The sequence below is a fragment of the Rhinolophus ferrumequinum genome, chromosome 8, assembly GCF_004115265.2.
Source record: "Rhinolophus ferrumequinum isolate MPI-CBG mRhiFer1 chromosome 8, mRhiFer1_v1.p, whole genome shotgun sequence".
Classification (NCBI taxonomy): domain Eukaryota; kingdom Metazoa; phylum Chordata; class Mammalia; order Chiroptera; family Rhinolophidae; genus Rhinolophus; species Rhinolophus ferrumequinum.
Genome location: NC_046291.1, coordinates 55,016,406 through 55,039,485, shown reverse-complemented (window position 1 = coordinate 55,039,485; position 23,080 = coordinate 55,016,406). Strand labels below are relative to the sequence as shown.

General features: G+C 38.7%; 1 protein-coding gene across 2 annotated transcripts in view; it reads left to right on the top strand.

The window, feature by feature from the left end:
• The window catches only part of CERS6 (ceramide synthase 6), a 276,665-nt gene extending 271,411 nt beyond the window's left edge, over positions 1-5,254 (top strand). The window contains exon 11 of one of the 2 annotated variants that reach the window (XM_033112505.1): positions 1,871-5,254. In XM_033112505.1, coding sequence (XP_032968396.1) covers positions 1,871-2,023 — 153 coding nt within the window. In that variant the 3' untranslated portion in view covers positions 2,024-5,254. The remainder of the gene's footprint in view (positions 1-1,870) is intronic. The other variant, XM_033112504.1, reaches the window with a different exon arrangement.
• Positions 5,255-23,080: the final 17,826 nt, after the last annotated feature.

Sequence of the window (23,080 nt, the reverse complement as noted above, 5' to 3'; positions counted from 1 at the left end):
TTTGAGACATTGTAAATTGTTCCTTTCTTTGAAAGTAACATAACTGTAGATTTTTTTTCCAAATGAAATTAAATATAATCTTACTAAGCATTGAAATGTAAATTAATCAGAGAGTGCCCTGAAACTGGAGTTTCTTTTTCTATTAGCAGCTTGATTTATAACTAATGGACTTTGAAGGGTAGTACAGCTCTGCTATAACACCGTCTTTGTGACACAGGGTGCTTTTTTTTGTTTGTTTTGTTTTTTGTTTTTTAAGTTAAAGTATCCTTATAATCTAGTCATTTTGGTGTTTCAGTATCCAAATCTTCTTGCAGACGGTCCTTGTGAGTTCAGCCTCATCTCAAGGGACACTGGAGTGAGGTCCATCTTTATGGTATTTATTCAGTCATCTCTGGTTAGAATGGAGTAGTAATTCTCAGCTCTTACTTTCTCCTGTTCCTACCCACCTGACAGAGATGACATCTTCTCAGTAATGGTGGCTTATCCATTTGGGATGGCAGTGGATTCCCAGGGTTGTCAAGCTGGAGAGTTGTGGTGGCACAGAGAGAATGTGATGTGAAAAATCCCCCACTTTATTCTGAGGGGGATTATATATGCCAGTTAATATACCTCCCAAGAGACTTTGTCAACCTCCCCAACCTACCTCTAGTCACTCACAGGTGACTAGATTGGAAAAATTTCTATGATACCAGGTCCCTATTGCCAACCCCGTTAGAAAGTAAGTAAACAATGCTCAGTTACCCAAAGGTCCTAAGGCCTGTTGGGTAAAAATGCTTACCATAATTTAGACTTAGAGTAAAATGTTCAAACTCTTTTAATATTAAAAGCAGTAGAGTATTTCCTTAATTTCTCCCTAAATTACTTTCTTGCTAGACATTATGATTTTTTTTAAAATTAAAGTTATTGGGGTGACAATTGTTAATAAAATTACATAGGTTTCAGGTGTATAACACTGTAATACATCATCTATATATCACATTGTGTGTTCACCATCCAGAGTCAGTTCTCCTTCCATCACCATATATTTGATCCCCTTTACCCTCACCTACCACCCTCCTCCCTCCTTACCCTCTGGTAACCAATATAGTTTAGTGATTCTTTTTCATTCTTTATGGTAATGTATAGATTTATATCCTGGTGGCTTATGTTACCATCCTCATTACTTAATGAGACTAAGTGGAGGACTGAAGAACTCTGGAATGATGGGAGCCAATTCATGAGGGTCCAATCATTAGATTTTCCTTGGGAAATATTTTAAATTAAACCTCACCTAGCAGGTGCCCAAAAAGCTGCCTCCTACTGCCATTAGTTATTATGTAGCATATAAAACAAAATTTCTACTTCTAACAGACATTAAAAACACACAAATTAAATCATGAAACAATGCATTGCAAAACCAAATACGAATGATGTTTTGATGGTCTGAGTTACTGAATATCTCCATTAGTGTAGTTAATTGAGAGCTGACTTTGATTCTCAAGGAGAATGTGATCATCAGAGTGTACATCGATTTCATTTGCACCAAATTCCTATAATGCCATTTCAGTAGTACCGTATGCCACTTGGCCAGTAAAAGTTGGGATTCATGATCTAGTACATTCTCAATATAGAAAAGTACCTTAAAGAGGTCAGCAAATGTAGGCCCCTGTGGTACCTAAGTCCATTTATATTTCTTGATATTTGACTTTGTCCCCCAAATTGTATATCTCCAGTAAAGTGGGACTTATTACTTTAGCAAAGTTCCTATCCTCTTTGATTTTTTTAATACTTGCATCTGTTTCCCTCATGTATGATTGCATGCGATTCTGAGCATGCCGTACCTTAATGATTCCTTAGGAGCTGACTACACTCACCTTCTTGTATTCCACAGGTGTCCAAGGATGATCGAAGTGATATTGAGTCTAGCTCAGATGAGGAGGACTCGGAACATCTGGGGAAGAACTCCCACACTGCAACCACCACCAATGGAACCAGTGGTACCAACGGGTACCTCCTGACGGGCCCTTGCTCCATGGATGATTAATCACTCACAACTACAAGTCCCGAACAAAGTGAACTATTTGTTCCTGGAAGTATTTAAGAAGTTGCAAATGCAGTTCCTTTCATAATATCTCAGCACCAGAAACAAAAAATTAGGATTATCAAAGCATTTTTGAATAGTGCACTGCCATATCCGTCTGTGAATGAAGAATTATCATTCTCTATATGTAAGCATGCTGTGTGTAATTGACACAAGGGAACAGTTTTGCATTTGTATTGTCTTAGAATATTATTTATTTTTTGTATTTGTTTGTAAATCTGTGGACAAAAGAGGATTTCCTCATTCCTTTTACTCTCTGGGTTCATGACAGAGAGGGAGATGCTCTGTCTGCTTCTACCCCTTTCTACTGCTATAACCCAGTCTGCTAGGAACATCAGCTTAATTTGTTTACTAGAGCAAGCAAAATCCCGTGTAAGATTCTTACACCGCTCCAAATAGGTTTGCTTTCTTTGTGTCAGTGCCCATTCTGAAGTTGCCTGTAATCTCAGTGACCATTCTCCCAGTATACAGTTTAAACAGGATGAGGTTGGGTTTTTGTCACTCTTTCTGGTCAATTAGTACTTCCAATTAAAAAGTATAGTTATTGGAGGGCTTTTTAAATATGGCTTTGTATTCAATTTCTTTGGACTAGACTTCATTTCTTGTGCAGACAGCTAAGATTTCTTCAGTGAGTGTGATAGCTAGTTGGAGATTAACCTGGTAGGTTACAGAGACCTTTTTATTCTCTATTATGAGGTCAGTGTGCTGAAGGAAGACATTTGCTTAAGGTCACAGTTACAAAGAAATCACTCTTAGTGTCGGGAGTTTGTCCCATGATCTGAGAATAACATAAAGAGAGTGGCTGATTGCAACCAGGTTTTACCACTTTCCCTGTAATTAGTGCCATCTTCTATCATCTCATGAAAAAAATAAATAAAGAAAGAAGAAGCTACATATACTTTGCGACAGAAAAAAGAGTTTCAAGAGCTGACAAAGGTCACCTCTAGTGCAAAGCACTTTATTGCACCAGCTTTCAAGACAGTGCCCTATCTAGTTTTTATTTTTTTCTGAGCAAAATAAAGCCAATGGGAGAAAGACTATTTTACTTTTTGTCTTTCTTCCAAAACATAACCCAGAATGACTTTCCTGTTACTCAAAAATGAGTCCTTTTGTTTACTTCCTTGAAGACTTGTTCGGTTTACAGGAATTTTTACTCAAACAAGGCTATTGCCAGAAAAACAAAAATTTGACTGGATAGTGGCAATTGTGAGAAAGATTACTGAAATTTAAGTTTCCATCATCATCTACATGGCAGTGTTATTTGTGTAGAGTTTAGAAAACCATGTACATAAACCAAAGATTTTATCTCCTTTCTTCCAACTTCTAGTAACAGAATAAAAAAATATTACAAATACTTACAAATCAAAAAGACTATCATCTAAAACAAGAGATCAAAACCACAACGCAGTAATATAAATATGTGAATCAGGGCCTAACGAAGACAATAGCAAAATACTAAAGGGTAAGTGTCCTGCTCAGGGCCATTTCAATTCACTTCAATTTTTTTGAAAACAAAGTTTTCTGCTCACAATTTGTAACCTGTAAGATGATAGTTAAAAGAATGCTCCCAAACAAAAACCTTACACTGTAATATTAAATCTTTCCCCCTCTAGTTACAAAATGGTGTGTTTCTGGTATGGTCCATATAATCATTGAAGAGGCTTGGAAATATGTTTGCTTGTTTATTGAGAAAACAATACAACGAATTCTTCATGTAAAGCCTTATTATTTTATTTCACAAAACAAGGATAGTGGTGTAATTTGTAGATGGTTTGTGTTTCTAAGACCAATCACAAAACATCAAAAATACTTGTTAGTCATCTGAAATCTGCTAAGACGTAGATAAGTAAAAAGTAACAGCAAGCATGTTATGGCTAGAACATTTTGAGAAGGTGAATTTCTTTTCTTGTCAACTAAAACATGGGAGAAGACTGAATTGCACCTTGCTTCAGTGTCTGGAGCAATTCTTTTTGACAGGTAAAAACAACCAGAGAAACACAGTGTGTTCAAATTTGGATCACCTGACACTTGTTAGCACAGAAGAATAATTTCAAAAGACCAGCTCATAAAATAAAGGATTCGAAAAGTTGCATAAAATGAAGTAATTTGAGTCCGTCCTTAGCAAAGACAAACCTAAACAATCTTGTTTTTACCAAAAGACACTTAGAAGGAGGGCTGGGAATACTTAGAGCCTCTCTGGCTGATGGCATTAATTTAACACAGTCCTCAATGAATCTACAGATTTTTATTTCCTTTTACATTTTAGGGGAAACACGTTTTTTTTGACTAATCAAAATGGTGTTTGTAGGCCTCTAAGGGTGAAGAATAATATATCTCTGTCTACTGCTCTCCCATGGTGGCCTGATAAGGCTGAAAGAAAAATATGTGAGATATCTTATCTTCTACCTGTGCCAGGCCATAGCTTTGGAAGTGTATTTTGTAAATTCAACTGTAGATTACTGAGAATATTGTTTCCCAATAATTAACTTAGCCTGTGTTGAGATCTCCTTCCTCCTGGTCACATTCAAACTTTCCCAGGGTACAAAGGGGTATGTAGGAAGGAATCTAGAAAAAAGTAATATTTTATTCTTTCATGTTATAGCTTTTCTAGATCTCTTAGTGGGGAAAAAAGTAGAAAATCAAGTAGAATTGGCCTTGGGTCAATAAATGTGTGACCTATGTATGTATAATGTATGTTTCTCCAAAAACGTGATGAAACCAAAATATCACTGACTCATCCTTACCCATATTCTTTTCATAAAAACCATCCACCATGTACAATAGAAACTTCCCGCCTCTCTCTCAACTTCCTATTCATTCTGCCCACACAGCCGAGAATGGTAGAATTTGTTCAGCCTCTTAGCATTGAAGCTAAATACGACTGAGTCCAGATCATAGAGTACCTAAGGCCAGCATATAAGCCAAATACACTTCTCATTTCTAAATTTAGTCATATGACCATGAAGAATAGGGAAGTAACTATCAGTATTTTGGATTATTAAACTATATGTTGGGAAAAAGTGCATATGATTGCTGCTTAACCCCAGGATTTTATTAACATCCAACTCCCACTAGGCTGCTACCGTGTTTCCCCGAAAATAAGACCTAGACAGACAATCAACTCTAATGCGTCTTTTGGAGCATACATTAATATAATTCCCGATCTTATATTATATTACATTATATAAGACTGGGTCCTATATTATATTACATTAATATAAGACCCGGTCTTATACTAAAATAAGACCGGGTCTTATATTAATGTTTGCTCCAAAAGACGCAATAGAGCTGATTGTCCGGCTAGGTCTTATTTTCGGGGAAACAGGGTAGGTAGACAGTGGTGTCCTGAGGTAGTATCATAATGAAAAGACACCTGACACAGATGAACTAGGAAGAAAGGCAGGTTCTCCAAGAAAGCAAGCAGCTGAGTGAGAGAAATAATTCTTTAGTGAGATAAGATTACCCACGTTTAGACAAAATGGTGGGTAAACCTCAAAATGTTCAATTCTGTTGCCAAACTTTCCATTCTGAGCATATGATAGAGTTTGAATTTGGGCAAATTGAATGCTTTCACCTTAGGTAGAAAGAATCTGAATCTTCCACTTTGTGTATTTCAGCCTCATTGTTATTGGGGCTGAAGCAAAAATCAAATTTTATTTCAGCAAATATGAGAGCTCTTCACAAAGAACTTTATGGACACCCATGATTGTTCCCAATCTGTTCATGAATTTGCAATGATAGTTATTTTATCCCTTTCTTGGAAATGTTAATGCCAAAGTTGCCTGAATATTTGAGTGCTTTTTCTTAATTTGAAGTAAAAAAGTATACAGAATAATTCCAAAGGTGTTAAAAGATTCTGTTTATCAGTATATGTGATGATGTTGTGATGTCTAGATAGGCTTCAGTAAATCCTTTGGGAATAAAAGGTTATATGTTTACATTTCATGTGCTATTTGAGGTCTTAAGATTCTAATTAGCTTTTTTTTTTTCTTTGTCTTTGGCTGATTCCTGCCTTGTAGATAACAGTAGCCCTGAAATATTTCTAACATTCAAATAAGAAAAAAATCAGATGAAAATCAGCCTGATGAAAAAGTGATGACAAATCACTTTTGGTGTCTAAGTAACTTACATGGAAAGAGAAAATGCAGTTAGCTCTTGTTGTTTCATTTGCTGTCTGGCATGCTGTCCGTGGAAGAATACTCTGAATAATCATAAACAATTCTTGAAGTCATGCAAAATGCAGCAAGATATATTTTTTAATGAAGATACGGTTGTCCCCAGAGTCAATTTAAGTTTCTCTTGGTAAAATAATATTGTGCCATTCTCAAATTACCAAATAGTAATTAGCACTGGTTCACTGTGTGGGCATTTTTGTTTTTCATAGGCCAGAACAGAACCCTGTGATTTGCCTCTGTGCGCAGAGTCTCTGCCCCTCCCCTAGGGGGTGCTCAGTCGATGCAGAAGAGGCATGTCCATTTGTCCACTCTATGCTGCTGGAACTCCTCTAATAAGTTCTTAGAGGGAGCATACCTGATGCTGGCTTTCAGGGACTAAATTGTATTAAAGAGTATAAAATATTGTAAGTAATTTATTAAGATCTGCAGATACCCAAAGGAGAACGCCAGTGTTTTCCAGGTATTTCCAACTTGAATTCAGCCTGAAGCCTTTGCCAGGAATGCATACCAAATGGCCACATGCTAAGACCTCATCAGATCAAAGAAATAAGGTCTCTGCAGCCGGATGGTATATCATGTCACGTCTGCGCAAGACCAGGCATTCTCAAGATTGCCCAGGAAGTAATGGGAGGGGACTGCCAGCCTAAAATATGTGTTGTTTGTCTCATCCACTCACATTCCTTTCAGCCTCCTGGAACTGTTGATAAAAGGAAGCCGGAATATTGTGACTTTCCTGCTATCAATTTCCCAGTAGCCTTTGGATCAGTTGTGTACTCACACTTCCTTCTCTGCCTGATGCCATTTTTCTTAAAAAGTATTGTGTCCTTTTAAGCCTGTTATCCTTAACACAGATCCATGAAAGCTTGATTTCCTATTTTGGTGTATGTTGCATGGCCTAGAAACCAGGGGAAAACAGCTGTTGGTATGATTTCTATGTTAAGTGAAAAAAGTAGATTTTATAGAGATAATTTTTTTCTTTTGGATCTACAATAATTTTTTTTTAATACTGTCATTGTAAAACTGCCCTTAAAAAATTAGGGGTGTTTAGAGATTAGTTGCCAAAGAAAAATTAGGTCTGTAATAGGAACAATTATGTGGTGATTCTGGAACTTTAACTTAGAGCTTCATTAATTTAAACATGGAAAACACCCTTCAAGTTTGATTTCCAAAAGTTTCGTAAAGCCTCTAAACTCATGATTTTCATCAACTCTTTGCCCACATAATCAGTTACCTCCAAAGCCATTTGTTGTCGTGGAAGGGGGAGGTGGTAGTTTTGGGATTTGATTTCTTTCAGTTTGCAGTGAGAAATAGGATAGGTAACAAAACCGTTTTTTTCTTGAGACAATTCAGTGCTTGAGCATCTCTGTCAGAAACGGAATGATGTACTGTTAGCTGATTAGAATTATTTTATGTATTGTTATTGTGTTTTGCTGATTTTTATATGAAAATATAATTATTCATCTTTGATCTCTGGAAGCAGTCATAATTATGAAGATCATTTTACTTTGGAAACACTTTCATAATAAAGATAAGTATTAAGAGTACAGTGTAAATGCCCGTTTCTGTAAGCGCTACCCAGCTTGTGTTGGTGATATGTCACACCTCCCTGGACAAGACTTATTTCTGGGCTTACATCATCTTACTAGTTTCAAAAAAGCCTCCTCAAACTCTAATAATCCTTATAATTACTGAGCAAGTACGTTTTGTTTATATGATATATATATATATATATATATATATATATATATAATAGATATACATTTCTTGGCTATATATATATATATATAGACACACACATATTAGCTATATCTATAATATATATTATAAATATATATGTGTGTGTGTCTATATATATATACATATATATTAATATATATATAGTGCCAAAAAATGTGTACACATTTTAAGAAAGGAAAACTGTATTAAAATTGTAATACTATATACCGATAACAAAAGATGAATACAAGTCACGTTTGACTTCTGCAATTACAAGAGGTGCTCAAAGTGGTTACCATCAGCTAAGCTACTCCATGGTGTTGCTACCTTGGCATCCATTTGGTTTGGCCAAGTGGCCTGCAGGGACCTTAAACTGACTGACACTAGCCCCATACAGGTGCACGCCCGGTATAGGCCCACAAGGTCACAAGCAAGTGTAAGTCCCTGATGTATCTTCCCCAACAGTCCTGTGATCAACAGTCTGTCTTGCTTCCCAGCACCTGTATGCCTTATGCACCCCTTAGATAAGACCTCCAGGGGGCTTACCGAAACCCTGCTTTTTTGGTTTGAATTGACCAATCCGACCTTAGCCCAAGAACCCCAAAGCACTCCACTCACAGACCCTAATAAAGGCATGTGCCCCAGGTCCTGTCTCTCTCTGCACCCTGCCTTGAGCTCCCCGTGTGGCCCCCATGCCATGTACATCTCCCAGGACCTGTGAATCATAAACCTCTCTATTGCAGTTTCTCTTATGGTCTGTTGCTGAACCTTAGTTCACCCTGTGTTCCACTTAAATGTTCATTTAACAAACTCATGACATATTTATGTGTTATATATATAACATATGTATATTATAGTACATGACAATTAATCTATAAGAACTTCATTGTTAAATTTTATAGACTACTTCTTTCTGGGAAAAAAAATGATTTATAGAGATAATCATTCAAATACATCAGACTGTACTGATTTTTTCCAAATTATTAGGGGCACTTAGGACAAACAACTCAAAGCCCAACACACAAAACTGTCCCTCTTAGTGTATGTCCAGTACACCTCATAGAAACTTGGCTGACATCATCTTCTCTGGGTCTGTGCCCCACTTTGTTAGACTTTTTCTCACTCCTGCTCTGTCTTTCCTGCACATCTCTGTCTTCCCCAGCTGCCTTCTTCTGCTTTAAGTTTATGTCATCTAATATCTCAAGAGCCATAAAAATAGCACTGACATTCAACCAGACACACCACTACTACCATACCAGTATTACGAAAAAGAAAGCAGACAGCCCATTAAAAATCTTATAAATAGTATAACCATCCCCAACAACAACCTAATTCCAAGTATGAGTTATTCTAATAAACTATCAAAATATCTTTCAGGCACAAAAAGATTGATGATAAGCAAATGCACCACTGCGGGAAGCCATGAACTCTTCCGGTTCTGTAAGCAGAGCATAGTCTAACTCTACAAGCATCTCTCCCAAATTGCCATGGTGCAACTCAGCTTCTCTCTAAGCCCTCTTCCTTTTTGCTGGACCACTTCCAATCTACCACATCCAACCGAGGCACGTGTTATTTCTAACCCCTAATTATGTTTCCACCAACTCTCCACTTTTTTCATCAGGAGCAGTGGCAACAATGCCAACCACGGTGAAAGATGGCAGAACAACCAAGCAGGGGGTGACGCAGGTGGTCCCTCAGAACCAGTCACCATAGTGCCTGGAGCCTGAGCACCATGCCCTTCATTATCTCCAAAGCCACTGTAGCATGAGGACACAAACGTTCTACCATTCCTAAATACTGAAGTTAAAAAATTATATAAAACCTGTATCAGTCAGAGTCCAGGCAAGAAACAGAAGGCACTGTCAGATGGTTGAGTTGTAAAAACTTCAATAAAAGGACTACTTCCAGAACCACATGTAGAATTATAAGATCAAACCTAGGAAAGTAAGTCAGAGGCGAACAAGCATGGAAGCCATTACCCCCCTAGGCTGTACCCGAAGAGTGGATAACATGGAGGAGAAGCCGCCCTGTGGGTGCTAGGTGGGGAGCAAATACCCTGACATCTCTCTTCCTGCTTTCTCATGCCACTCATTGGCTGAACTCACACAGAAAGCTGCCAGTGGGGACCAGGGGAGATGCAGGTAGCAGGGGTCAGCCTCCCTCATGTGCAACAGAGAGATCTGGGGGGAGCAAATAGAATAAACAGCATTTTATTTTTATAATATGCTGGTGGTATTCCTGGAGCCTCACCTAGGGTCCAGAGGGTACAAATAGGGCACAATAAATGTTCATTGGTGAAACAAATGAACCCACTTAGGAGAGTGCTGGTACAATATGAGCTATCAGCAATTAACAGTCCATCTGTTAGGAAGCAAGGTGAATATAAGAGCACACTTTGTCTCCAACTCTTTCTAAACCCAGTATTTCCCCATGTGGGTGCCAGCATCTCTTACTGGTGCACAAAAGCTGAGGAGTTTTGTGGCAGACTTGGGTAATTGAACCCCTGTATGATACCAGCTTTCCAGACCTGGCACAAAGGGCATCAGGGGAGGAAAACACAGGACTGAGGCTAAAGAAGTGTCTAGAAACGAACAAGAACTGAGAAGAGAGGGGTGTTGAAGAACTGAAAAATTAATGAACTATAATTGTGAAAAAATAGGGTGAGAAGGTCTAAGCTCCGGCACCCGTGACTGAGTTTTGAAGCAATTCTTTAGGCAATGGGTTGGTTATTTTTCAACTTAATAATGAAAAGATTTGCATAGCCAAAGATCACTTGAACAACAAAGGTTCAGGTCCCTGGCTGCATTGTTCAATTAGTTAGAAATCATTGTGGAGATCCCATTAAGTGCTGGACATTGTTATAGGCACTAAAGCTAGAAGGGTGAATAAGACAGGTATGGTTGCTGCTTTCATGAAACTTACACTCTAGTAAGAGAAGGGGGAAAAAAAACACAAAGAAACAAGGAATATTAGTTTGCTAGGGCTACCATAACAAAATGTCACAGCCTGGGTGACTTGAACAACAGAAATTTATTTTCTCCAGTTCTGGAGTCCAGATGTCCCCGATCAAAGAGTCAGCCGGTTGGTTTCTTCTGAGATCTGTCTCCTTGGATTGCCTTCTCGCATGTCTTCACCTGGTCTTTCCTCTGTATATCTGTGTCCTAATCTGCTTTTTTTTATAAAGACTGCAGCTATATTGGATTAGGGCCCACCCCCTGGGGCCTTAATTTACCTTAATCACCTCTTTTTTTAACCACTGATAAAATTTTTATTTGTATGAATCTAATTTTTCCCCAAAAAGGGACAAAATGAAGTTTCAAGGTATCATAATTTGGCAAAAAAATTATGCTCCTCCATCTTCTGCAATAAACACTGATTCATACGCACGCTCTGTTTCAGAGGCTATTAGGGATATATACATAAAATATATAAATGGGAAAGGGACCTTAATCATGTCCTTAAAAGCCCTATCTCCAAATACAATCCCCTTCTGAGGTACTAGGGGTTAGGACTTTATCATGAATTTGAGAGACACAATTCAGCCCACAATACAAGGTAATTTCACATGAGGACAAAGGACAAAAGTAAGGAAGAAACAAGGTGATTGCCTGGTGACCTTGCATGGTCACTGCCAGGGTTCTTCAAACGGGATGGTCACAGACAATGACAGACAGATGATTTGGACCAAAACCTGACTGACAGCAGTGGCTGGGGGAGGATCTTGGATGGTTGCAGACCAAGCAGTAGGAGCCTGAAACACAAAGGCTCCATGCTTGTAAGTTCAAGGAGCAAGAAGGCCAATGTGGGTAAAGCAAAATATACAAAGGGATGAACGTGGGTGATGACATTCAAAAGTTAGGGAGGGACACATCATATAGGGCCTGTGTCCCATAGTCAAGAGGGCAAGTTTTAGGGTACGAGTATTAGAAAATTTCAGGGATTTAAGCAGGGAGTAGCATAATTTGATCGGTTGTCATCTTTAATCAGAGAAAGAACGTGGGCTAAATAATGTCCATGCTAATAATGGCTGAAAAAACATGACTCCAACTGGGAGTGGTTCAGCAGTGTCCGAGGGGTGTGGTGGGCATCACATGACGGGCAGGGTAATGGGCACACGGCCATTGGAAGAAATAAAAGAGTCAGCGTTACTAAGGATTCAACCCACAGGCAACTAAGGAAGTCCAGACTGAGAATGAGAGGTAGAAGGTTTTGCTGTGAGGATGCTGCGACCTGGGACAGGAAAAATCTCTAAGTTCCTTCAAGGAAAAGAACTTGAAAAAATATGACAGATTGGCAATTATCAGCCAGGAGAGAACCTCAGGGAAGAGGGCAAACTTCCTGACTGAATGCAGTTCTTTTTTGTTGTTACTGTTAGCACCCTTCTTGGTGTAGTTCAAAGTCATCTCATGGACTGTGAATTGATGGATGAGGCGAGCATCCAACAATAACAACACTGGCTTTGTAGGTTGCATAACTTCTGGTTACATCTTGAGTGAGTCTGCCGGGTTTAACATAGCACGACCCAGAACTGGGAAGGTGAGAGGAAGAAGAAAAGAAACCTCTCAGGGCTTTCCTTTCGGGTACCAGACAACATGCTAAGTGCAGAACTATCTCAATCAAGGAATCCCCTAAAAGGTAGATTCTATACCCCTCAATTCTTGTTATTCACGGTAGTGATGTTCTATAAAGTCACCATGAACCATTGCTTGTAGGTAAAAACAGGGTTAGGTTCCTACAAACCTCTGGTCACAACATTTTCAACTGATCAACACAGAACCTTGCTTTATACATGCTTCTGTTTAAAGACACTTTCTTTAATATATATTGTTAATTCATTGACGTTGAACTCACAGCCAATATCACTAGAATACATGCCTGAAGAAAGCTTGTATGAGCTGATTGTTAAAGTTTCTGAAATTTTGCAAGCTGTTATTCAATGACCGTTATTAAAAGTTATGTACTTATGATTTTAAAATATATTTAAAATATAAGTAATACTCAAAAACAACTCTTCCTAATTATTTTGCCACATTTACACCTATTGTATTTGTGTGATGGAAATGCTCTATAATGCGGGCTACTATGAATTTCTTCCCAGCTATGTGTTCAGACATTGCATTGGTAGCTTGAAATCAGCCATGGTGTGAGTATCTATTCTATGGAAATTAAGCTGCAAATTAAGGTTTTATTCGTTTGCTTAGTGGATGAGCCAGTTGTTAAATATTTACCAGCACACCACTGTCACCCATAACCTATAGATACAGAAACTATGGCTCAAAGAAGTAATTTACCTTCTGTCACCCAGTCAGCAAGCAGTAGAGTTGAGATTTGACCCTAAACTTGAGTGACTTCAAAGCTTCTTTATATCTTCCAGGTATATTATACTTCTTCCAATGTTTGCATTTGTTTCTGAAGACTTGGGCTGCCCAGATTTCTACTGCATTTGAATTGTCCATAGATTTTTTTTTCCTTATCTAACGCCTTTAACTTTCCTTATAGGTCTTGGATTTTTACCCCTGTAGTTTTCATCCAATTTTTCCTCTTTTCAACATCATATTGTTTAGTGTTGTCAACTATATCAGTGGCCCTTCGTAGGGAAGATACTCAATAAATCTAATACATCAATGACTGAACTCAATTTTCCATGTTTACTGCATCATTCCAGTTCACAAATCATATACCTCCTTCCCCGATTTAACCCCCTGGGAACTTACAAGAAAAAACTTATATATAACCCAGAACACAGGTTTAAAAGGAATCAATTCAAGTAGTTCAATAATTCAATACATTGCAGACTAGAGAGATGGAAGATATATGGGTAGTAGAACTAGTTATTTAGAGATTTGGGTATTAGTAAGAATAGACTGAAAATGTTACAGGGAAATTCTCCTATGTCTGGGTGAACAATGGGGTGCTGCAGAGTGAGGAAGTTATAGGAAACAAAACGGTTATTACCAGCCCTCCTTTTTTTGAGTCGCAGCAGTTAATTAGATTCATCAGGATTAAATTTTTGTCTCTTGTTAGTTTTGCTGACCCAGGATACTGGCAACTATCTGATAAGCCAATAAACAAGCAACGTGTAAGAGCCAGGCCAGGTGGAGGCATATCACCAAAGATGAGTTCAAAATGGTCCTTAGAGTTTTTAAGACTAGTCAGGTGTTGTTGTTTTCTCTCAGTTGAGGGTATTAAACGGATCATAGAACACAGCCCTGACATATTATATTTCCAGGGCTGCCATTTGTTAGTTATATCACTTACAAGTCATTTCTCAAAATGTAAAATAGTTATACTATGCTAGCTAAAAACACAAAGAACCCAATACTAATGAATTCAATAAAATACCCATCAAAATTAAGTCAATACATGTATTGAGTACCAATTCTCTATGAGACATTATGTTAGGCCTAGTAAGAGATACCAATAAGTCAAAGGCAAAGCTGTTGAATTGAAGGGGTTTTTAATCTAGTTAGAGAGGCAGGGCACAGCAGTGGTCAAGGTAGCTTTAAAAGAAATGATACTTGTTCTATTATGCAGATCAAGCTTAGTGAGAAAGGTAACAGGTTTCTGAAAACAGTAATTACTCCACATGTAAGAAATTACTATTATCATCATATCAAACATATTGTTAGGATAGTAATTGCCAGAGGGGTTCAGATGAGAGAGAAGTTACTTCAGGATCAGATGAGAAAAGGTTTCAAAGAGAAAGCCAGGAAGAATAGAAAGGACTTGGATGAGTCAAGTGGGAAGAGAAAGGGCATTAGGAACAAAGGGCATAGAGTGAACCAGTGAGTAGGCCCCTTAGCATCAACCCCTGGCTGTTAGGGGTCTGGCCCTTATTACCTCCCACTCCAGCCTCATCCCTCCTCGTGGCCTCTCTCCATCCCCTCTCAAGTCGTGCCATGTTATGTCTCCAGCACCCTGGCCTTGTTGCTCACTCTGCCGCAAAGGCCTTTCCCTCTTCTCAATCTAGCTAAATCTTATTTGGCCGTCAAGACTCACTTACGGATCACCTCCTCCTGGAAAGCCCTAGTCTCTTGGGATGTACTGCTCTTTCTATAGAAGAGGTAAAACCACTCCGCTCCATCAGAGAGCTTATCACACTATCTCCCCCACTTGATTGTAAGCATCTTGAAAGCAAAGACCTTGCCTCTTATAGCGTCAGCCACATTTGCTACACAGTAGGCACTCGATAAATGTCTGTCGAATGAATGGCTTTATTTACAGAAATGGAAGCTTCAAGAAGATGAATAAGTTTTGGAAGGGGAAAATGAGCTGATTTTTATATTTTAAAATTGAGCTGATGAGAGCCCATTCATTGGAAATGTCTACCAAAAATTGGAAAGACAGGACTGAAACTAGTCACCATGATTATTTCCATTTTTTTCAGATTAAGACACAGATGCACAAAGAGGACTAGAACCTTGCCATGTCTCAGCGCCAGAGAGCAGTTATGCAGATACCATAGTCTGAGCTCTGAGTGATGTCTCTGGTTCGTACTGAAGGGGACTCTGGGAAATGCCCATATTAGAGGGACACGAGAGAAGAAGATAAGCCAGCAAAGAACGCCATGATCACAAAGATAAGAAGATACACAATGGTGTTAATGATAATGATGACCTTCCCTCTGCCTCTGTCTCTCTTGCCTTCTTTTCTCTTCCTGAACTCTTCAGTCCCAAATCCTTGGATGGGACAAAGCAGAGTGGATGGCTTTGCCAGGTGAGGGAGTCATGGTGGTCCTGAATGGGGTGCCAGAGGCCAGGTGGGGTCGTGGAAGTGTCTGCAGAGGACAGCACAGCACGGAGAGTCAGGGTGGGGTGAAGCGCATGTCCATACAAGGGCATCCCAGCATGAGGTACCAAGCCCAAGCTGACAATGATGGCACCCCTGCAGAGAAGCAGCCTGGCAGGGGAAGTCGGAGGGGGAAAGTCAGAGTGGCTGCAGTGGGAGACTGGTCACGTGCCAGGGGATCGATAAAATATGTAAATATACCAGGGGTGCCAAAAAATATATACAAGTGGACACGTAAGTCAACGTTGCTCAAGCAGTAGTTCGCTGTCATCAGAATTGTCTGGATGCTGATGGTAACCACTTTGAGCACCTCTTATAAGTCAAACGTGACTTGTATGCATCTTTTGTTATCAGTATATATTGAGTATTACAATTTTAATACAGTTTTCCTTTCTTAAAATATGTAGACTTTTTTTTTAACACTGTATTAAGGGTAATAAAAGCCAGTTTCTCAGGTTAGAAAAAGGAGTTATAAGTATGGAGGGAGAAAAAACGGAATGAACTTAGTATTGAATCAAACTTCCAAGTACCCATGTAAACTTATGGTTTTCAATATGTAGATAGAAAATAAATATAGAAATAAGTGTCTATCCGTGCATATGTAAATTGTACTTATATATATTCCCTAGCTCTCCACCTCAGGGCCTGCTATCAGTGACTCCCCAGTGAGAACATCTAGAGCCCCAAGTCTTGGTTTCTAAATTCATCCTAAATCCCTTGTCCACTAAAAGGAATCAGGGTTCTTTGAGGAAACGGGTGAATCAGGACTGAGCCAGGGAAGGACAGGCTGGGATGGAACATCTTACTGGACCAGAAAGCAAGGAAGTGCTCAAAGAATAGTGGAGAAATGGTATAAGAACACAGAACGAAGCTGAAGGGGCTCTCACCAGGCAAATCTGGGCCATTTGGTGCACCAACATTAATAATGGTAACAGATTATAATGCACTGAGTAAAATGGGAAACAGTGAGTTCCTGTAAACTAATAAATGAATAAACCGAAAGTTTGATGAGGAATAGGGTATTTGCATAGCTTCAAGGCACATCCCTACAAAATATTAACTGCAAAGACAAAAGTAGTAATTTTACAGTGAAGAAGCCTGGCACAAACCATCTTAATCAAGTAAATACCATCAGCCAGGGGATAAATGAAGTCATGAGTCACTTGATTGGATGCAATAAGAAAGGAGCATGTGATATTAAAGTATCAAAGTATCCATGATATTCCTGCCAAAGATGCATAACCTCAATCTAATCATGAGCAAATATCAGATAAATGCAAATGAAGGGGCACTCTACAAAATAATGAACTGGTAATCTTCAAAAGTGTCAACAGCATGAAAGTCAAGGAATGACTGAAGAACTGTTCCAGAGTGAAGGAGACTAAAGAGACATGGCAACTGAATACAATGCGTGGTACTGACCGGGACCCTGTTGCTAAGGAGAACATAATTAGTCCTTGGCGGACTGAGGAGTAAATGATAGTAACAAATTAATGTTGATTTCCTGCTTTTGATGGTTGTATTGTGGTTTTGTTGGAGAACATCCTTGTTTGTAGGAAATACTAAAGTATTAAGGCATTGAAAAAAATTCTGTATATTGAACTTGCAAGTTGTCTGTAAAATCAATGTATTTGTTTTCAAAATCCTATTAATGTCTCAAGTAAAATTTTCAGATATTTAGATGCAGTAAGGTCTATTTTTAAAAAAATAGGCATCTTTGAATTCCAAGAACAATAAAGTTATACAAAATGCCTCAGCCTATTAAAGGAAAATTTAGTGAAAGAAGAAAATGCAATAGCTAAAATTTCTTGAGAATTCTAAACTGTTTGGTGAGTAAAATAGTCATGTTAGTTTTGCAAGTTTTTAAATTACAACAGTTGTATTTTTCAGTGTTTTATATGTATAATATATAATCATCTTTAATAATGCCTAATTTATTATGCAAACAATAAATTGAAATGATAATAACAGTAATAATAGCAGGTAGTGTTTATTGAACATTTATTATGTACACTTATCTATTAAGTATATGGTATTATTTCTTCTACTTTGCATATCAGGAAACTAAAGCTTAAAGAGGTTAAAAATTTCCCCCCAAATTGGTAAACTAATGTATAATGTAGCCAACTTTTGAACCCACATTTTTCATACTCCAAATTCTATGCTAGTAATGCCTGCCCTATAGTGTCTCCCATGGAGGTCACAGAGAAAGGAATCCTTGGAGGATACCAGAAGCCTGGGCTTCATTCTACATCCTCAGACTTCTTCATTGTTTACTCCCAATCTAATCTAATCCAATCCAATCCAATCCAATCCAATCCAATCCAATCCAATCCATCACCAAGTTCTCCTGGCTCCATTTTAAAACTCTTCCCCTTCTTCTCCATGTTATTAAGTCCTTACCATTTGTCTCTCGGGTCCTGGCAACAGTCCTTCCTGATTCTTATCTCAACCTTCTGTAGAGTCTCCATACTGATGTCATAGTGTTCAGTCTAAAATACACATCTAACTATCACAAGTGTGCTTAAAATATTACATGGGAAAAGACTCCTATGTGGCTCCAGTTACCTCTGGGTTAATGTTAAAACATGGCACCCATGGCTTCCCATGTCTGGCTTCTGAGTGTCTCTCTAACCTCATTAACTGTAAGGTCTTACACAAATTTTCTGCTCGAAGTACTCCTGAGGGATTTCTAATTCTCTGAATACACAAACACACAACATCTTATACACAGACAATTAATACATGCATCAGCAAATGTGACCATCACTTGCCAGCATTTTCTGACATTTTCCTCTTTCCCAACTAGGCTGAGCTGGATACCTCTTTGGAATTTCCATCACATTATTCTGTAAAGACCTCTTTGATATAATCTATCACAATGTAATATAACCTCCCTTCATTACATTGAGCTCCTTGCAAGAAAGGAGCTGGTTCCTTATTTTATTCCTCATAATGCCTGGATCAAGGAGGATGCCACAGACAATTTCACTTGACAGAATGAGTGAACAGACAGCAACGAATTACCAATTGTGCAAAATGCTACAGAGAAGCAAAATGAAAGAAAGAACGATTTTTCCAGAGAAATTTTTCAGAAGAGTTGTGGGAAAAGCTGACTAAGGGGTTAAATAATTTAAGTAAGAAGACAACAAGCAAAGATTGTCAAGTACACAGAGGGCTGGTGACTGAACGTAAGTTCCTAGTAAACAGGCTTTATACACTGTGTGCCCTCCTTCCCGGGGGTTGCAATAGCTTTAAAAAAAATTAGTTTATACTTTTGAATAAGTGATGCAAGCACATCATATAAAATTCCAAGTATGCAAAAAGAAATAGAGTAAAGAGAAAGCTCCCTCTCCTTCCATGCCCATCCCCCAGCTCTTCAGTTCTTGCTGCAGAAGGAATCACGATAAATAACCATTTGGAGGGCTTTTGTTTTCTCTCTAAGATTCCATCTTCATAACCTGGCAGTGATTTATAGGAAGTAATTGTAAATCTATGATTTATAACATGAAAATATAACCAAGGTGGAAAAGGCAAATAAATCTTGCAGTGGCACTTTATTTATATATGTAAAAATGCCACTCATATTTTGCCTGGTGACTAAAGCGATTTTATATGAGACATTCTAGTGTGCATTTTAATTGAAATCCCTAAGACTGGTCCTAGATGAGCTTAGGAAATGTAAGTAATGGCACATGAATATTAACATAGGTGATCAAATGAAGATATAATGTAATTTGGATTAATCTGCATTTGTAAAATATCCTTGTTCTTATGCTTTTTATTGGAAGTTAAAGCCATAGATCTCGGCTGTAGGATGACTTGGTTATTAATTAGTTGAAAAGTAAATTTACGCTAATTAGTTTTATGCAAATTAATGTATTTTATTTCATTTTTATTCTCCGTTAACACCTGGAGATTTTAAATTACTATATATGAAACTTGCACATGCACAATGAAAATTCAGCCCTAGCCCATTGAATACACGGCTGGCTTGTATATATAAAATAAGTTAATTATGACCATTTGGACTTCAATTTAAAAATTAGGTAATTTTTATGAAGCAGGAAGTGGTAAAAAGCTAATCTTGAGCAATTTTAAAAACCACAATATAATTAGTACAAACTGAGCATAGAAGTTCCTTTAGATGCTGCAAATTAGGCTGGCTATTAACAATAACAATATCTGCGTATGCCACTGCTCCTGCTACAGTTTAAAACACCCATTAGTGTCTAAATTAGAGGGTTTTTTTTCCATCCTGAGGTTTTGTGCAAAGGTACAGTAAAATAAAAAAAAATTGTGTGTGTGTGTATACACACACACACACACACACACACACACACACTCACAATACATATACATTAAGAAAGACTTTAGAAATGTATCTTCCAGTTTGGGAGAGGTATGGAAATTAAGGAAACTAATCACTGCAACAACCAGGGACTAAAAATAAAAGTAATTTAGCTAGAATGAGATTGCTTCTACATTTTTCTCGGAGGGTTATTGGTGGAGGTGAGGTCCTGTCTTGTGTATACTGTCCGTGGCTCTCACAGGCTGAAATGGCAGCAGAGACAGCCCCGGTCCTCTGTCAGCAAAAACAGGCCAAGGACTAGACTTTGTCCAGTTCTCAGATGTGGGATGATTTTGGGACAATGTGTCGAGACGAGTCCCCCATGTTGCAGCTGGCTGTGGGAGCAAAGCTCTTTGAAGAAGTGGCTCACCAACAGCAGCCAGCCACCCTGCCTGACCTGCTCAGCTCCAGAACCCACAGCTTGACCAAGCCCTCCTGCTCACCTTGTCATCAGAACACCGGCCAGCGGCCCCAAGCCCAGGTGCTGCCCCTTTACATTCATTCCTCTTGCTTTGGATATAGTGAAAATTCTCTTAGATATTTTTGTCAAACGTTGCATAACTTGGTTCATTTTAGACTCCGGCTTTCCCAAATTTATTCCTAGCATTAGACCACTATTTGATTTTATCATTGGGCCCAACACTCTTTACTTCATCTGTTTATATCTTTTTACCAACAAATCTCCAAGAAAGTTCTCTAAGTGGTCCCTTGGGATTCTTCTGATTCCTACTCAGTTTCCTGCTTGTCAAGGCCATTTTTATCAGAGTGTCAGAGAGTTCCAAGTGCATTTGAGCTGTTTCCCATTTTAGAGTTCCTGCCCAGAAGGTCACACTTATCTTCCCTCTCAGTGTTATGAACTCTACTTCCTGAGAGCTGAGGACATAGGCCTACCCATAAGCAATGTTCCCTGTCTTGAGAAGGGAAAGGAATTAGCTAACGAGGTCACTTTCTCAGTAGTACTGAACTCAATCTAATGAAAGCAAAGATTTAATGAACACTTACTTTTCTCCATGTGCTTTGTTATAAGGAGCTCACTAAGTAGTGTGGGAGGTAGACCACTAAATGAATAATTTCAACATAACAGGATAAATGAATCAAAGGACAGTAGCAGTCCAAAGGCAAGAGAGTACTACTGTGTTCGGGGAAAATGACGTAAGCTGGACATTGGAGATTAATAAAAATCAGCTGGGCCAACAAAAAGGGAGAAGGATTGTCAGGGAGAAGGAACAGTATTATATGAAGTGATGGAGATAGGACTGCTGTCACCATTTTACTTCTCAGTTCTCCCTTTTTAAAAATTAAAGTTAGGGGCCGGCCCGGTGGCTCAGGCGGTTAGAGCTCCGTGCTCCTAACTCTGAAGGCTGCTGGTTCAATTCACACATGGGCCAGTGGGCTCTCAACCACAAGGTTGCCAGTTCGATTCCTCGACTCCCTCAAGGGATGGTGGGCTCCGCCCCCTGCAACTAAGATTGAACACGGCACCTTGAGCTGAGCTGCCGCTGAGCTCCTGGATGGCTCAGTTGGTTGGAATGCGTCCTCTCAACCACAAGGTTGCCAGTTCAACTCCCGCAAGGGATGGTGGGCTGCGCCCCCTGCAACTAGCAACGGCAACTGGACCTGGAGCTGAGCTGCGCCCTCCACAACTAAGACTGAAAGGACAACAACTTGAAGCTGAACGGCACCCTCCACAACTAAGATTGAAAGGACAACAACTTGACTTGGAAAACAGGCCTGGAAGTACACACTGTTCCCCAATAAAGTCCCGTTTTAAAAAAAAAAAAAATTAAAGTTAGAATAATTGTTATTTGTCTTATTTGGTTTCTAAAGCAATACATGTTTTGTTTTATTTTGAAATATTAAAATCATATAGAAATGTATAGCCTAGAAAGTGAGTCCTCCATAATCCCAACTTTCAGAAATATGATATTGTCTGACTAGACACAGATGTGTCTAGACCTTTTTGTCTTATATGCATACCAAACTGGAATCATACTTATTCTTTTGCAACCTGTAAGTCAGTGCATACAAGTAAATGTTTTATACTCTATCTCCATTTTTTTGGATGATTTGTATCCCATTGTCCGGGTTGAGTGGCAGTGTAGCATAGTAATTAAACATGGAATAATTGGAGTCAGATGAATCCCAGGTATGCCACTACTAACCACGTGACTTTGGGTAAGTCATTTAACCACCCCGTGCCTCGGTTTCCCTATATGTATTATAAGGATCAAAATAATACATATCTACCTCAAAGAATCTCTATAGTGATTAAATAAATTACTATCTGTAAAGCACTTAGAATAACCCCTGGCAGATGGTAAATCCTCTAAATGTGAGCCTATATTACCATAAGGTATTTAACCAGATCCTTATCGACAGATGTTTATGCTGTTTCCAATTCTTTGCATTTTTTTGTTACTCAGGAAATTTCCAAGGCAAGTTTTGAATTGCCCTTAACCTCTTTTACATTTGAGCTCCTGTTTCTTACTAGCTTACCGATACTCAACATCTGCTTCTAAGCACTTAATAAATGTGTACTCATGTTGTTGACTCCCTCGGAGGCTGCCCAAAATAAGGCAGTTGGGGTGAAGTGGAGTGGTTTCCAGGCCAGGCCCCAAGGAGTCCATTGCAGGTTTTCTATCTGTTGAGAGCCCTCGCCAGGAAGGTGAAAGCTCTAGAGCATACACTGGGACAGGAAGCAGGAAGATTGGGGTCTGAGGGGTCAAACAGTAACTCAGGCTGGCGGCCAGAAGAAGAAGAAAGAGAATGAGTACAGATCAGAAACATATGGCCAGAGACAACCCTGAGGACAGAGAACTCAAAAGGATGCCTTAGGCACCAATAGTTTTTTAGAAAATAAGTATAGTATACCTTCTTTGAGATGCTGCACTATGTAGAATTCTCATCAACCTATAAATACAAGTAAGGTGATGTTAATACCGGGGTGCCAAAAAATGTATGCAAGTGAAC